This window comes from Jaculus jaculus, chromosome 6 (genome assembly GCF_020740685.1).
Source record: "Jaculus jaculus isolate mJacJac1 chromosome 6, mJacJac1.mat.Y.cur, whole genome shotgun sequence".
Taxonomy (NCBI): Eukaryota; Metazoa; Chordata; class Mammalia; order Rodentia; family Dipodidae; genus Jaculus; species Jaculus jaculus.
In genome coordinates this window covers 63,768,958-63,786,221 of record NC_059107.1, presented here as the reverse complement: position 1 = coordinate 63,786,221, position 17,264 = coordinate 63,768,958, and the positions used below count along the sequence as shown (strand labels likewise).

Sequence of the window (17,264 nt, the reverse complement as noted above, 5' to 3'; positions counted from 1 at the left end):
TACCTCCTTAGTCTGTGATGGGGGAGGACTGGCTAGACAATATGTTTTCTTAAAGAACAACAATAGCATCATTGTCATCATCATCATTATTTCCAGATTGGCCTCAAATTCAGTAGTTATGTAGCAGAGGCTGAACTTGAACTTCTGAGCCTCCTGTTTCTATCTTCTGAGTGGCTGGATTACAAGTGTGTGTCACCACACCTGGTTTATGTGGTGCTAGGGTTTGAATTCAGAGAGTCGTGCATGCTAGGCAAAGAGTCTACTGTCTGAGCTACATCCCTATTATTTTATTTTAATAGTCCACTGTCTGTCTTTGGGTACTTAGAGCCAAAGATAACACCTGCCCCTTCTCCCCAGCATATATTTACTGAGTTGTAGGCCAGTACCAGGCAATGATCTAAGTCTTGGGGATGTTCATATGATCGAAGGACATGTATCTTTAGCACACTTGTTAAGTCTCAGTACAGTGTGGTCCAGCTGCCTCTCTAGCTCACCTTCTTAGTCTGTCATGGGGAAGGAGACCCAATATCAAAGATGTGTGTGAGGTGTCTGGGATGTCAGATGGGATGGTTATGATGAAGCAAAGAAGGGAGGCAGAGTAGGGGCTGCTGGGAAGCTGTGGTTTGAAACATGGTGAACAGGAGAGCAAGACTGAGATTGCAAGGGCAACAAGGATTGAACCAGGAAGGAAGTTGCATTGGATCCATTGAGGTGTTAGAGCTCCTGTTAGGGAAGGCAGGAAGGCACTAGACCACAAAGCCAGTGTGGCTGAAGGGAGTGAGTCAGCAAGAGGACAACAGGATGGGAGGTGAGAGAATGTGGTCTCTAACCATGAGAGGTTTGTGAGGTGCTTGTGAGGGCTTCAGCCTATTCCAAGAAGGTGACAAGTCATCAGAAGGATTTTCACTAAGAATGCCAGAACTATGTGCAGATCCCAGTGTCACGGGTTGAGCAGACATGGAGAGGGCTTGGCAAGGGTTGTTAGGAGGTTGCAGGGAGGTAATGAGTTGGCAGTGATGGTGTTGAATGGCAGTTCTGAAAGTGTTTTAGAGATAGTGCCAACAAGAGCTGCTGAGAGACAGGTCATAGGGCTGAGAAAGAGAGTCAAGGTGACTGTAGGAAGTCCCTGTGAGTGACTAGGAGAAAGGGATGAGACACTGTCTCAAAACAAAAGAGGTCTTACCAAAATAAATTGTATGCTGGGGAGATGACTTTGTGAATAAAGTTCTTGCTGTGCAATTATGAGGACGCAAGTTTGAATCTCCAGTTCCCATCTAAAATGCTGGGTATGGTTTCATGCATCTGTAATCCCAGCACTTGAGATTGGAGACAGGGAATCCCTGGGCTTGTTGGCTAGCTATTCTAACCAAATTAGTGTGCTTCAAGTTCAGTGCAAAGCCCTGTTTCAAAAAATGAGGTGGAGCTGGGGAGATGGGTTAGTTGCTTAAGGTACTTTCCTCCAAAGTTCAATTCTCCAGGACCCACATAAAGCAGATATACAGAGTGGTGCATGTGTATGGAGTTTGTTTGCAGTGGCTGGAGGCCCTGGTGCATGCAGTTTCTCTATCTGCCTCTCTAGATGAATGAATAAATAAATAAATAATAAGGTGAAAAGCAATTGAGGAAGACATCTCTTGCCTCCACACAAACATACATGTGCACATGCATTGGTATAATACACCACACAGAGAGAATGAGGGTGGGGGAACTGACTATGACAAGCCTTAGATCCTATTTAGTGGTCAATTGCTTGTTCAGTTAAGAAAACAAAAAAGCCCATCATAATTCTTATATGCTTTGAATAACTGCTTTCTACTTTACCCTCTGGTGTGAGGTTATATGCTTGTAGTTTATCATTTGTTCCTTTTTGTAATCCACATAAATGCAAAGCCTCACTTAAAGCATACAACTTGGTGTTTCTTATGTGTTAACAGAGTTGTGCAATTTTCCCCACAATCTATTTTCGTATATTTTCATCACTCCAGAAAGAAACCCTATACTCAAGAGCTTTTGCTCCCCATGGCCTCCAACACCCTCAGCCTTTTGGCAGCTGCTGCCATTCTTTCTGTCTCATTTGTATGGAATCATACAGTATATGGTCTTTGGTGAATAACTCCTTTGTAGGTTCATCCATGTTATAGCATGTATTAATTTTTCATTTTCATGCCATTGTGTGGGCAGATCCTTTTTCCTTTATTCTTCAGTTGATGGCTTTTGGGTTATTCCCTCTTGGTGACTTTCATTCTAATACAAGTTTTTGTGGGGATATGATGTCTTCTTCTCTTGGATGTATTGTAGGAGTGGAATGTGGGGGTCACGTGGAACATTACAGTTGTGCTTTGGACAAGCTGTTTGACAGAGTCTTCACACTGTCTTAATTTCCCACCAGAAGTGTGCAGGGCTGCAGTTCTGCCTTCACCAACATTTTGTATTATCCAACTCTGAAGTTAGCCATCTGTGATGGTGTACTTGGATTATCAATTTGACAAGACCTAGAATCGCCTTGAAATGAGCTTCCTGGAATGCTTTTAAAAGTTTATCTAGATTAGGTTAGTCCCTGGGCATACCTGTGTGAGTTTATCTAGATTAGGTTAGACCCTGGTTATGCCTGTGTGGGTTTATCTAGATAAGGTTAGTCCCTGATCATGCCTGTGTGGGTTGATCTAGATTAGGTTAGTCCCAGCTCATGCCTTGTGATTTCATCTAGATTAGGTTAGTCCCTGGTCATGCCAGTGTGGGTTTACCTAGATTAGGTTAGCCCCTGGTCATGCCTGTGTGGGTTTACCTAGATTAGGTTAGCCCCTGGTCGTGCCTGTGTGGGTTGATCTAGATAAGGTTAGTCCCTGACCATGCCTGTGTGGGTTTACCTAGATTAGGTTAGTCCCTGGGTGTGTCTGTGTGGGTTTACCTAGATTAGGTTAGCCCCTGGTCATGCCTGTGTGGGTTTACCTAGATTAGGTTAGCCCCTGGTCGTGCCTGTGTGGGTTGATCTAGATAAGGTTAGTCCCTGACCATGCCTGTGTGGGTTTACCTAGATTAGGTTAGTCCAGGGGCATGTCTGTGTGGGTTTATCTAGATTAGGTTAGTCCCTGGTAATGCCTGTGTGTGTTTGTCTAGGTTAAGTTCGCCCCTGGGCATGCCTGTATGGGTTTATCTACATTAGGTTAGTCCCTGGTGTCATGTATCTCAGGCTGGTCTATACCTTATGAGATAGCTGAGATTGACTTTAAACTCCTGGTGCTCCAATTTGTACCTCCCAAGTACTAGGATGGAAGGTGTGCATCACCATCCAAACTTCTCATAACTTTTTATTAACGTATAGTAATTGTATGAAACAGTAGGTTTTGTTGTGATATTATTCCTTTTTGCAAATTTATGAGTTTGTTTTATGTATGTATGTGTGCATGTAAACCAGAGTTTGATCTTAAGTGTCTTCCTCAATTGCTCTCTATTTTGGCTTTTGATACAGGGTCTCTCACTGAACTGAGAGCTCACCTATATGGATGGAGTAGGTAACCAGTGAACATTAGGTATCTTCATGTTTCTGCCACCCAGCACTGGGATTTCAGGTGTGCACTATTATGCTGAGCATTTACAGGGTACTGGGGATCCAAATTCATGTTGTTATAGTTTCACGACATCTCCCCAGTCCCTATCATTCATCTTTAACCTTTTTTTGTTTGTTTGTTTTTTGAGGTAGGTTCTCACTCTGGCTCAGGCTGACCTGGAATTCATTATGTAGTCTCAGGGTGGCCTCGAACTCATGGCAATCCTCCTACCTCTGCCTCCGAAGTGCTAGGATTAAAGGTGCGTGCCACCATACCCAGCTCATCTTTAACTTTTTGTAAGTCTTGTCAATTGTGAATAGCCTTCCATGTCAATAAATATATTACTATAGCATCATTTTTACTACTGCATAGCATTTAATCATGAATGTAAATTTACCCAAACAGTCCCTTATTGTTGGACATTTAAGTTGCCGCTCACATGTCACTGTTTAAATGACTCTTCATGCATAACACTGACTACTTTCTTTGGATAGCTTCCAGACTCAGATTGCTGTATCAGAATGCATCTAGGACTTCGGGCACATGAAGCATGTGTACCCTTGAAAAGACTGGCCAGCTAGGCTATGCCAGCAGCTTGTGAGAGTCTTCCTCGGCCAAGTGGCTAACCTGGTTATAAAACAACAGTAGGATCAGTAATAGTAATAGACACTTAGCACTTGTGTGTGGGTACCATCCTAAGCACTATAAATATGTATAAACATTGGCTCATTTGTTCCTGCAGAAACTTTAACAAGTTGGTGGTGCTATTTCCTACTTCACAGATAAATTAGTGAGGCATGGAGAAGTTAAGTAGCTGCTCAAGGTCACTTTGGTTCCTGAGCCATGACTTCAGCCTCCCTGCATTCATTCAATATCACAAGGACATTATAGGCAGAGATAGCCATGTGTGTAGACCATTAAAGAGAGTAGCTGGCACACCACAATGCTGCCTATTGCTTTAAAATATTCATTGCAACAATAATAAAGCTTCTACTTTTTATTAATACACTGAGAGTGTCATCTTGGAATAAGTAAAAAATTCTCACTTTGTTTTGGTGTTTTACATCTTGTAAATCAGGAGTTGACCAACTGTTTCTTAAAGGACTAGACAGCAAATCAGACTATTAGGGGGATATAAAGTCCCTGTCAAAACTACTCAAACTCATCCACAAATAATATTACTTAAATTAAAAAACAAAAACAAAAAACGAGCAGCCAGGCGTGGTGGCGCACACTTTTAATCCCAGCACATAGGAGGCAGATGTAGGAGGATCACTCTGAGTTCGAGGCCACCCTGAGACTGCATAGTGAATTGCAGGTCACGCTGGGCTAGAGTGAAACCTTACCTTGATTTAAAAAGAAAAATGTTGTGACCAGCCAGTAAGCCATAGTTTGTGAAGCTCTGTTGTATTTTGTTATCTGTTTGATTTTTTTAAAAAATTTTTTATTTATTTATTTGAGAGTGACAGACACAGAGAGAAAGACAGATAGAGGGAAAGAGAGAGAATGGGCGCGCCAGGGCTTCCAGCCTCTGCAAACGAACTCCAGACGCGTGCGCCCCCTTGTGCATCTGGCTAACGTGGGACCTGGGGAACCAAGCCTCGAACCGGGGTCCTTAGGCTTCACAGGCAAGCGCTTAACCACTAAGCCATCTCTCCAGCCCTGTTTGATTTTTTGAGACAGGGTCTTACCTGTTAGCCCAGGCTAGCCTCAAACTTATGTCAATCCTCTATTGCCTTAGCCACATGAGTGCTAGGATTACTGGTATACACCACCACACCTGGCTATGCTCTTTCGTCATTGTTAATGAGCTACTCTTGGAATGGTCCGGCCTGACTGCGCCAGGTTTACTGCTGTTGCCTGCTGATCTTTTAGGGTTTCCATATCTCTGTTCAGGATTGAGGTTCATATTCATTCATATTCTCTCTCACTTTAAAATTTCTATCTTTTTCTATTCTATAGAACAAAAAAACTTCTTAATAATTTATTAAAAGATTATTAGAGTGAGGGAAGAGATGGCTCAGCAGTTAAGGTGCTTGTCTGAAAAGACTAAGGACCCAGGTTCAATTTCCCAGTACCTACATAAAGTCACATACACAAAGTGGCATATACATCTGAAGTTTGTTTGGAGTAGCTAGAGGTCCTGGTGTGCCAATTCTCTCTCATCTCTCTCTCCCTGTTTGCAAATAAATAAATAAAAATATTAAAAAGAGTACTATAACTTTCTTTCACTTATAGTTTTCTTGACTTTCTCAAGTTCTTGAATTATCAGATGATTTCTTTTCTTTTTTTAAAGATTTATTTTTATTTATTTGAGAGGGAGAGAGAATAAGATGGGGGGGGAGAAAGAGAGAGAATGGGCATGCCAGAGCCTCTAGTCACTGCAAATGAACTCCAGACACATTGCTACCTTGTGCATCTGGCTTACTTGGGACCTGGAGAATCAAACCTGGATCCTTAGGCTTCACAGGCAAGTGCCTTAACCTTAGCAATCTCTCTAGCCCCCAGATGATTTGTTTTCTTTTTGCATAAAGTGAAAACTTTTCAGACTGATTTTTCTCATGTAGGCTTGTCTTTGACTCATACATTTTGGATGACTCCTCTCATTGGTGTTTTCTAAGTATCTGTTATTTTAGTTTGATTTTCTTCTTGACCCAATAGGGTTATAAGATTATGTCTTTAAATTTCTGAAAAATTAGGATTTTACTTTTAAAATTTCTTATTAATTTTGAGTTTTATTTCAGAATTGTCAGAGAGATGGTTACCAGGAATTTTATTTTGGGGACTTTATTGAGATTTGCTTTGTGGGTTTTTGTTTTTTCTAAGTGTCCTAAAAGCATTGGAAAAGAAAGTATTTGTTTTTTCATTTTCTGTATGTGTGATTAGTTGTCACTGTTAATGCTATTATTTAGACTCCCTGCCCCCTATTTTCCTTAGAGTTTGCTTGATTAGCTGAGACTGAAGGAGTGTAATACCTGTCTCACAACTCTTATATTCCTGTCTTCTCTCTGTGCCAAATATACTGCCCAGTTGCCTATTATGCCTGATTTATGAACTCAAAATGTTAAGTATCTAGGCAGGGATAGAAAATAAAGATTTAGAAAGAATCAACCAGCTAAATTGAATTGCATTCTAACTATTTGTACCTAAATCTACATTTACCTGTGTGTCCTTATGTGTCTGTATGCTTTTTTTTTTTGTTTGTTTTTTGTTTCGGTTTTTTGAAGCAGGGTCTCACTGTAGCACAGGCTGACCTGAAATTCACTATGGAGTTTCAGGGTGGCTTTGAACTCATGGCAGTCCTCTTACCTCTGCCTCTGAAGTGCTGGGATTAAAGGTGTGCGCCACCACGTTTGGCTTTCTGTATGCATTTTTATGGAGTATATGTGTGAATGGGTCCATCCTTTGGTCATGACTATGTATGTATTTTCTGTAATATGTGTGTGCATTGCAATATCTTTTTCTTTAACTGATCTTGTTGGTGTTTTCTGGAGAGTTGTAAGTCAGAAAGCTCTTCCTCTTTGCACCCTAACCCATCTGAACCTCTGTTTCTCTTTCATGGCTGCAGAAGACCCTCCTGGTAAGAGAGTTTAATAGTGGCAGCCTTGGCCTGGCACTCATTCTCTACTCTGTGTGTGGGGACTACATCTGACTGCATCAGAGGTGCTAGGACCGCACTTTTATTGGGGATTCTGGGCACCGTGTGGTTCCCTCCCTTCTGGGTGCCTGCTCAGATTCCCGATCTAACATCAGCCTGTTCTCACTCTGCAAAAGCTGGACCTCAAAGCATTTGGCTTTGGCTTTAAGGGAGCCTCAGCATTTTCAGAGACTCCATAGCAGACATGCAGCTCACTATGCAGACCAATGTAATTCCATACTAGCCAAACCCTCCTTCATTGTTGCAGAAAATTTTCTCCAGGTTTCTTGCCCTTGAACCTTTCCACTAGACTGGTTGTATTTGCAATAGTATGGAGAGACCCAGCCTGAATGTCTAACCCTGGGTGGGTTTCTGAGGCAGGCCCGGGAGTTACTCTTCCACTATCAGGGAGCTTCTGACTCCCTGAGTGACAGGGAACATTGCTTAGACAAGACACAGCTGGGGAATCATTCTATATAAGAGCTGAGCAGGATGCAACCTTAAAATAGTGGACAGGCCAGCATTTGCCATGGCAAACAATAGGCTTTCTTCTTGCATATATGAGTGTTTAGACATAAAGAGGAGCACAAAAGAAAGTTGCTATATATAGCTCCTTTTCTGCTTCTAATTCCCCACTTTTAGCAATATATATCTCTATCTATCATCTATTTTTAGAATAAAAGGCACCTGGTAAATAACTTGATGATTTCCAGGGGCCCTGCTATGGTTAAGTTCTAACTTCCTATGTAGAGGAGGGTTAGGCTGGGTCTCTGGCTGCTCTCTGGATCAACTACATTTCACTCTGTGCTCTCAGCTTCAGTTTATCCTTAGGTGCCACCATGACTTTTCCCACTTCGTAGAAAGGGAAGGGAAGTCTTAGAGCTTTATGGGAACACATGATTGGGAGCAGAGCCAGAGTCAGAGCCTTGGCCTCTCCACACCACACGAGGGCTAGAAGTTTTATAAATCTGTGTGCAGTCTTTGCCTGGAGAAGCAGGGCTTACACCGCCTTGTTCCCCTTAGTCATCCACAGGCCCAGTTTGAAGTCTAAGCTGGCCTGGCCATCTGAGAAGGAAGAAGTACCTCATGTGTCAAGTAGTTTCATAAGCCTTATTTTTCTTTCTTTCTGGTCAGGAGGAGGAGTTCATTGATTGGTGGAGCAAATTCTTTGCCTCCATAGGAGAGACGGACAAGTGTGGCTCATACTTGGAGAAGGATTTTGACACTCTAAAGGTAAGGCCTCATCCAGATTTTCCTTAGTCCAGGAGGTGTGAGGCACCTGTCATGGTCAGTAGGAGATATGGCGGGGGATATTGAGATGTATTTATGTATATGGTATGTGAAGTGCTGAGTCTAATGAGCTAATTGGGATGATAAAGATTACCTTCTCATTTGAGGAGAGACCATTGTGAGCTGGGATAGCCAAGTAAGCATTTCTGGGAGATAGTTGATGGTATGGAAGTATTTATAGGTGAGTGATTACTTTAAAATGTCTCTTAAATCCCCGTAAAAAAGGAGGAAGATGTATGGCATGGGGTCATTCTGTGACATGTCTTCAGAATACTGTTATTAAAATTCAAAATCATTGACATTTTTAACATTGGAGATGGTACTAGGGGCCTTTTACTGTTCTGTCCAAAAACTATTTTGTACTAGAGAATTTGTACTAAAGTATGGAACCACCTTAAGAATTTACCTGTGACCCCCTTCCTCCTTGGGACAGTGGATGATTATCTTATTAGATGTAGTAATATGGTAAGCCTTGTTTTTGTGGATAAACACAAAGAAAAGCCAAGCAAAATTCTGGTATTATAAGGAAATTCTACAAATACAATTATCCTGTTAAAAAGTAGAGTACTTTTAAGAAAGATAACCAGTGGTGTCTCAAAAATTGTTTCCTGCCAGGTATAGTGGCACATGCTTTTAATCCTAGCACTTGGGTTGGCAGAGGTAGGAGGGCCACTGAGTTTGAGGCCAGCTTGGAACCACAGAGTAAGTTTTAGGTCAGCCTGGGGTAGAGTGAGATCCCACCTCAAAAATACAAAAAAAAAAAAAAAAAAAAAAGTTTCCCAAAGGAATCATGTGGTTGCCCCTGTAAGTTGACCATTTGAATTTTGTATCAATAATGAATGATTTTTAAAAAGTATTTTATTGCCAGGTATGGTGGCGCATGCCTTTAATCCCAGTCGGGAGGCAAAGGTAGGAGGATTGCTGTGAGTTCAAGGCTACCCTGAGACTCTATAGTGAATTCCAGGTCAGCCTGTACTAGATTGACCCTACCTCAAACAAACAAAAAAAGCATTTTATTTATTCATTGGAGAGAAAGAGAGAGAGAGGGAGAGAGAGAGAGAGGGAGAGAGAGAGAGAGAGAGAGAGAGACACGGAGGGAGGGAGGGAGGGAGGGAGGGAGGGAGGGAGGGAGGGAGGGAGGGAGGGTGGAGAATACAGATAGAATGGGCACAGCAGGGCCTCCAGCCACTGCAAAGGAATTCCAGACACATGTGCCACCTTGTACATCTAGCTTACATGGGTCCTAGAGAATTGGACCTGGGTCCTTTAGCTTTGCAGGCAAATGTTTTAACTGCTAAGCCATTTCTCCAAAGCAAATGAATGATTTTTAATGTAAGTGTGCTTTAGGTATTATGTGATTCATACTTATCTGAATAATATTCATCTGAAACTAGCCATCTGACCTGTATTTCCATTTGCTACGTCTGGAATATAAGTGAGGGGATCTTATACTAGGAGAGTGAAACCATGGACACAGGCTGTGAGATATATAAGATGGCCTGGGGCTCCTTCAGAGGACTGGAGGAACAAGATGGGCTACTTGGGATGGTGAGCAGCCTGGGGTTTTCAGCTGGAAGCTTTTGATGATGACTCTGGAGGGCAGCTTCACAAGATGGTGGGTGGCACTCGGTTCTTCAGGAAACTGCCTGTTGGGTCATGTCTAGAGACCTGCTTGTTCTGATGCAAGGTCCCTGGTTCTAGCAGTGGTCCCTCCGACAGCAATCTCTTCCCTGACTTCATAGATGGGTATGTGAAGTTGGACAGAGAAACAACTATTTGTGTACCGGGAAGAAGGTCTGGCACATTAAGTCTGGCATGTGGTACTGTGGCCTTGCCAAGAAATGAGACACACACACACACACACACACACACACACACACACAGCAGGAATGAGGACTGCTGCCAGGGTGGCCCATGGCCCTGGCCCTGTGCTGTTCCCTGGGATGCCGGATGCAGAGCTGGCACCCAGCCCTGCAGTTTGACCTCTCTGAGGAGTTATCCCTCAGCAGCCAAGTGAAAAGACACTGTCCAGAGGAAAGGCATGCAAACTATTTCTGGCAGAGGGGGATGGAGGAGGGAGAACAGACCTGGAAAGAACACTGGTCCTTTAAGGATAAGTAAACAGAAAAAAACCAACTCTATCAACATGGTCTTTGAAAAATAGGCAATAGCATGGCAGAAAGAAAGACACACACAATGAGCAGAGGAAAGAAACACTTTTTGATGGGAAACCTCACGTTTCAAACAGAAGAACAACAACACAGCTGCATCAAAATGCATTATAAACAACCCCCCCAAAATATGGTAGGAAAAGAAATGCACATATTTTCCTAATAAATGAAAGTGGATTAAACTCTTGTAATAAGTGATAAGGACTCTTGGACAATTCTAAAAGTCAAAATTGATTATACTGCCTTTAAAAGACATATCTAAAACAATAGAATAGCTAAAAATATAAGTAGTTTGGGCAGCAATATTTTGCGAACAAAATCAAATGCACACAAAAGGGAATCAGGTAGAATTTAAAGTAAAAATCAAAGGAGACAAAACAGAATGTTTTATATGAATAAAAACAATACATATTTCAAAGAAAAGCCTCCAAAAGCATAGAAATACTTAGGGTAAAAGAAGGAAGTATAAACTAGTATCTTACAAAATAAATGACAGAAATTAAGGATGTAGTGGGGCTTTTTAACATACATATCTCTTTTACCAAAGAGTGAATAAATAAATAAGAAAATAAAATTTATGTATAATAAGTATTTTTTAAGCTACAGAAAGTTCATATTGCATCTTAACATGATGCTGAATTTGTAGCTTTAAAATTAAGAACATAAGCAATGAAACCTAGAGAATACACTTTTCTAATGTTCAGAGAACACTTACAAAATTTGATCACATGTTAGGCTAGTAATAAATTATCCAAAGAAGAAATCACTCAAGAGTGATTAAACTCTAATAAAATTAGAAATTAATAATGAAAGTTTTAAACAAAAGTCCAACCAGTTGGAAATTTAAAAAGTATTTTATTAGGACTTCCAGTATGAACATGGCTGTGTAAGTCAGCATTTTCCCTCTTTTCTCTTGGAAATCATTCAAGCCCACAAAATCCATTTTTCAGAAAAGTTGGAAACAAATAAAAGCCGCAGACTCCAAAATATAAGTAAAGGCTGCTCAAGGACAGCGGATTGGGCAGAGGCCACAAAGCAGAAGGAGGATGGCAGCAGGGCTCAGAAAGCTCCTGTGAGAACACACATCCCAGTGGGGGCTGTTTCTTTTCTTTTTCTTTTTCTTTTTTTTTAAACAGGGGATGAGTACATGGGAGTCAGTCGATGGTTGATTCTCTATTTTTGTGTGTTTGAAAACTTCTGTAATAGTTTCAAAATGCAGAGCTTGTACTATGAAGTAGAAAGCTATTTTATTGTTTCCAAGTTAAGGTGATGGCAGAAAACTAGACCTAGTTTGTCTCAGAGGAACTTGAAAGGTGAAGCTGCCCAGGACTCACAGGGAAGAGTGTCTGCAGGACATGCTCTGCCTCCATAGTGCGAAGGAAAGAAATCGCCAAGCTTGAAAAGCCAACTCATTCATTGGAAAGTAATAGTAAAAAAATGGCACAACATTGATTCAAACATTCTACGGGCAAAAGGAAGGAAAGTAGAAATCAAATTTACTGGTAGAAGAAGGCATAAACCAATGGGATAATCTTTGCCAGGGAACAGAAGAGAAGGAATAGTTTGCTGTAAACCTTTAAGAAATGGGGCCTTCGGGGGAGTGGGGATGGGTTTGTGAGCTCAGATCCCCAACACTTGTGCAAGAATGCTAGATGTGGTGGTGTGAGCCTGTAATCCCAGTGCTGGGTAGGCAGAGACAGGGGCATTCTGAGGCTTACTAGCTAGCCAGTCTAGCTGATTCAATGAGCTCTAGGGTCAGTGAGAGACCTGACTCAAAGAATCAGGTAGAAAATGACTGAGGAAGATATTTATACCCAAAATTGCCTTCTAACTTCCATGCGCATATGCACACTTATCCACACACATATAAAATATAAAAATATAAAATATAAAAGAAATGGGTCTTCAGAGTGAATGCAAAGCAGCAATGAGGAACTCAAAGATTGATGAGGTGAGTAGAGATAAGCTGAGAGCAGCTGGTAGAATTCAGGAAAGAAAGAAGAAAACATGAAATTGGAAGGACAGGGCAGAATGGACATGGTCAGGGCATAGAGGACAGAGATGAGGGACAAGTTACACAAGACAAAAAGAAAGTGACAGATATAGAAGTCAAGAAAGAGACAATACTTATATAATTGGAGTTTCTGAGGAAACAGTGATTCTTAAACAGGAAGTAAACCAAGGTAGCTTCAGTTTCTCCACAGTCACAGTGAGAAGCCATAGACCATAGACCACCACACATAGGACCATCAAGGAAGCATGAGTAACTGAGGATTCATAATCAGCCATGCTGTCTTTAAAAAGCACAAAGGTGAGGCCAGCTAGGATATATATTCATGTGCCAGGAAATAGGGTTCCTGTGGGCTGCCCTGAGGGGACTCCTAGTAGATCAACCTTCACCAATAAGGTGAAACCTATAAAACTGGAGCAGAAGAACTGCTGTGGTCACATTGTACCCTAGAATATAAGTGAGCAAATGGGGTCAGGGTAACAAGACCATGGAAATGCCATACATGCCAAAAACATAGAAATGTAAAACTGACAAAAATTATGTAGAGGAAAGATATGTGATACAGAGTAAGGTCACTAATTGATATATTGTAAAATGAATGGAGTTGACATATTTTTTAAAAAGTTGGATGAATCACATAATAGGAGTACAAGCAAATACTGGGCAGAGAACTTTGCCTATAACTAGGTGATGTAAAAGGAAGAATTTAGGACTGGAGGGATGGCTTAGCAGTTAAGGTGCTTGCCTGTGAAGCCTAAGAATGTATGTTTGACTCTCCAGGTCCCACATAACCAGACACAGTGATGCAAGCATGCAATGTCACATGTGCACACAAAGGGGCGCACATGTCTAGAGTTCATTCACAGTGGCTGAAAAGTTCTGGTGTGCCCATTATCTCCCTCTGCCTCTTTCTCTTTCTCAAAAATAAAAATAATAGAATAATTTTTCAAAAGGAAGAATTTAATGGTATATTATTTGGTCATTTTTATACCTATCATATGAACAAACACTATCCCTAAAGACATAGATGAGTAAATATTATTGTATACAAATTATAATAACAGAGCAGGAACTCTGTACATTCTAGCTATAGAGGAAAGCAAGGAAGTAAAGGAGAAGGGAGAAGAAAAGAGCATGCAAGGAGTTTTAGGAAAAAAACCTTAGAATCTAGAAATTTAAAGGACTATCTAAATATAAAGCACATAAAATGTAAAATTCATGCCAAACATATCTGTCATATCATATAAGTAATTTATTACTATATTTAATCAGATTTCAAAGGAACATGTAACTCCAAAATAAAGAGATTTATAAAAGTGTGAAAGTAAAAATTTGGTAACTATGTGCCAGGCAAATGCAAATGAAGATAAATTAGAAATCACAATGGGCTAAATGAGAGAGTTTTCAGGTTCCTGAAGCAAGACACCAATGTTACCTGTAATGTTAAATGGTTCATGTCCAAGATAGGTCGGTATGAGACTACCAACATGCTACATAGTGAAGCATCATTGCTTACAAAATAGAAAATATGGGAGTCACAAGAACACTGGAAGGTATTTCAACTCACTTCCCTTGGCTTGTGCTAGATTAAAGGGACAAAAATGTGTGGAGACATAGAAATATGGTATAAATATTATTTCTTCAATCTTACATGTGTGTTGTATGTGAGTGTCTGTTCATGCACCCCCAACATACAAGAGCACGTGTACAGGTACACGAGTGCCCCCAGGCGTGTGGGACAGTGTCGGGTGTTGGTCCTCACTTTCTACGTTGTGTGAGGCAGGGTCTTTGGCTGTTTGCTACTGCTGGCCTATGAGCTTCTGATTTTCCCATTTCGGCCTCTCATCTTGCTGTAAACTGGGGTTGCAGGCATGTACTACTGGGTCTGGCTTTTACATGGGTCCTGGGTACTCACATTCATGCAACAAGCACTTTGTCCACTGAGTCTTCTCAGACTCTCTGACATAATTATTGATCTGAGTCAATCTGGTAGCCTTAAAATAGAGACCATACCAATAGCACATTTAGAAAAGTTGATCATGTAACAGGCTGTGAAGAAAGTCTTGATGAATTTTAATTAGTGCCAATATGACAGGCAGCCTTTTCTAGAAAACTGAAAAGATGAAACATGCACTTTTTTTTTTTTGATGTAAGGTCTCACTGTAGCCCAGACTGACCTGGAATTCACTATGTAGTTTCAGGCTGGCCTTGAACTCACAGTGTTCCCCTATCTCTGCCTCCTAAGTGCTAGGATTAAAGGTGTGTGCCACCACGCCTAGCAGAGAGAGAGAATGGGTACGTCAAGATCTCTGGTCACTGCAAAGGAACTCCAGACATATATGCCACTTTGTGCATCTGGCTTTATGTGGGTATTGGTGAATTGAACTCATCAGGCTTTGTATACAAGTGCCTTAACCATTGAGTGTCTCTTCCAGCCCAGCACACTTTTTTATAATCACACCTTTTGTTTGTTTGTTTGTATTTGAGGTAGCGTCTTGCTCAAGCCCAGGCTGACCTGGAATTCACTATGTAGTCTCAGGGTGGCCTCAAACTCACAGTGTCCTCCTATCTCTGCCTCCCGAGTTCTGGGATTAAAGGTGTGCATCACCACGCCTGGCTGTAAAATAACACCTTTTATTGGCAGAGTTTATATATAAATAAAATGATATATTTTGATCATAATCCTTTGCCATTACTCTCTCATCCCTGCTCTACCAAAACACTTTTTTGTTTTCTTTTGCTTTGTTTTTTGAGGTAGGATCTCACTCTACTCCAGGCTGACCTGGAATTCATTGTATACTGTCAGGGTGGTATTGAACTCATGGAGATCCTCTGACCTCTGCTTCCCAAATGCTGGAATTAAAGGCTTGTACTACCATGCCTGGAAAACACTCTTTTTTTTTTTTAAACAAAACATTAAGTTTTAAAATTTTTATTTATTTACTTATTTATTTAGAAAGAGAGAGAATGGGCATGCCAGGGCCTCCAGCCACTGGAAATGACCTCCAGATCCATGTGCCACCATGTACATCTGGCTTATGTGGGTTCTGGGGACTCAAACCTTGGTCCTTAGGCTTAGCAGGCAAGTGCCTCAACTGCTAAACCATCTCTCCAGCCCAAAACACTTCTTGAAAAGAATTTTTGACTGAAAGAGAAAGGAAAATTATGGAATATATAAGAGATGATGAAACACTAGACATAAAAATTTATTCCTGGGCTGGAGAGATGGCTTAGCAGTTAAGCGCTCGCCTGTGAAGCCTAAGGATCCCAGTTCGAGGCTCGGTTCCCCAGGCCCCACGTTAGCCAGATGCACAAGGGGGTGCACGCGTCTGGAGTTCATTTGCAGTGGCTGGAAGCCCTGGCGTGCCTATTCTCTCTCTCTCCCTCTATCTGTCTTTCTCTCTGTGTCTGTCGCTCTCAAATAAATAAATAAAAAATTTTAAAAAAATTATTCCTTATAACTAAGGCAGCATTCAGAGGACAGTAGCCTTAAGGGCTTATACTCATTATAAAAGAATGAAAGCTAATTTAATTAAGCTTTCAAGTCTGGGATCCAATAATAAAAATAAAACTTTAAGTATAGAATGCTAAGAAAATGAAAATATTGTATATCTAAACAAAAATAGGCAATGCCAAGAGAGTAGTAAATAAAGGTACTTTCAAAATATGAATGTTTTCATTATCATGAAAAAGGAAGTATAGGGAATATAGCTTCAACTCAAGAAGTCAAATAATGATACTAAAGTCAAGATAGCAAGACAACAAAAGTAAGCATGAAGGGAGCTAGAAATGAGAGAATGAATTCAAGAAAAGAAATAACAGGATTGAAAAAGCAGAGAACTGAGCCTTTGATTGAAACGAATGAGCTCAGTGAATGGCCTTCCCAGCCAAACCCTCCTTGAACACTGAGAGGAGCAAGACTCAGGAAAAGTAAAGACATAATAGAAAATTTTAAGTACAGGCTGTTCTCTATATTCATGGCTTCTGCATCTGTGAATTCAACCAATCTCAGATTTGCAATTATTCAAAAAATGGTATCTGTCCTGAACATGAACATACATTTTTTCTTATCATTATTTCATAAACAATTTAGTTTAACAACTACTTACATAGTATATCAGTTACTTTTCTTGTTGCTGTGACAAAATACTCAACAAAACAACTTAAGAAAGGAAGGGTTATTTTTTCTCACAGTTTGAGGGTACAGCCCATCATGGCATAGAAGGCATGGTGGCAGGAGTGGGAAGCAGCTGGTCACATTGTGTCCACAGTTAGGAATCAGGAATCATAGGATCATATCGCACGTGGAAAGTAGACAGGAGTTGCCATAATGTTATGAAGAATAACATTGATAATATTGAGAGGACAAGGGCTTAGCAGTTAAGGTGTTTGTCTGTGAAGCCTGAGGACCCATGTTTGACTCTCCAGATTCCACATAAGCCAGATGCACAGGGGTGAGGCAAGAGTGAGGCTGCACATGCCCGCTAGGTGGCACAAGTGTCTGGAGTCTGATTGCAATGGCGTGAGGCCCTGGCTTGCCAACTCTCTTTCTGTCTCTCACACACACCCTAAAATAAAAACAATAAAAAAGAATTCCCCTCAAACCT

At 41.0% G+C, this 17,264-nt stretch overlaps 1 protein-coding gene across 10 annotated transcripts in view; it reads left to right on the top strand.

The window, feature by feature from the left end:
* Dysf (dysferlin) overlaps positions 1 to 17,264 on the top strand; it is a 258,409-nt gene that overhangs the window by 212,195 nt on the left and 28,950 nt on the right. For 8 of the 10 annotated variants that reach the window (XM_045151445.1, XM_004668296.2, XM_004668292.2 and 5 more), the window contains one exon: positions 8,320 to 8,418. In XM_045151445.1, coding sequence (XP_045007380.1) covers positions 8,320 to 8,418 — 99 coding nt within the window. Of the gene's footprint in view, positions 1 to 7,116; positions 7,129 to 8,319; positions 8,419 to 17,264 lie in introns of all 10 variants that reach the window. The other 2 variants (XM_045151441.1, XM_045151442.1) reach the window with 1 other exon arrangement.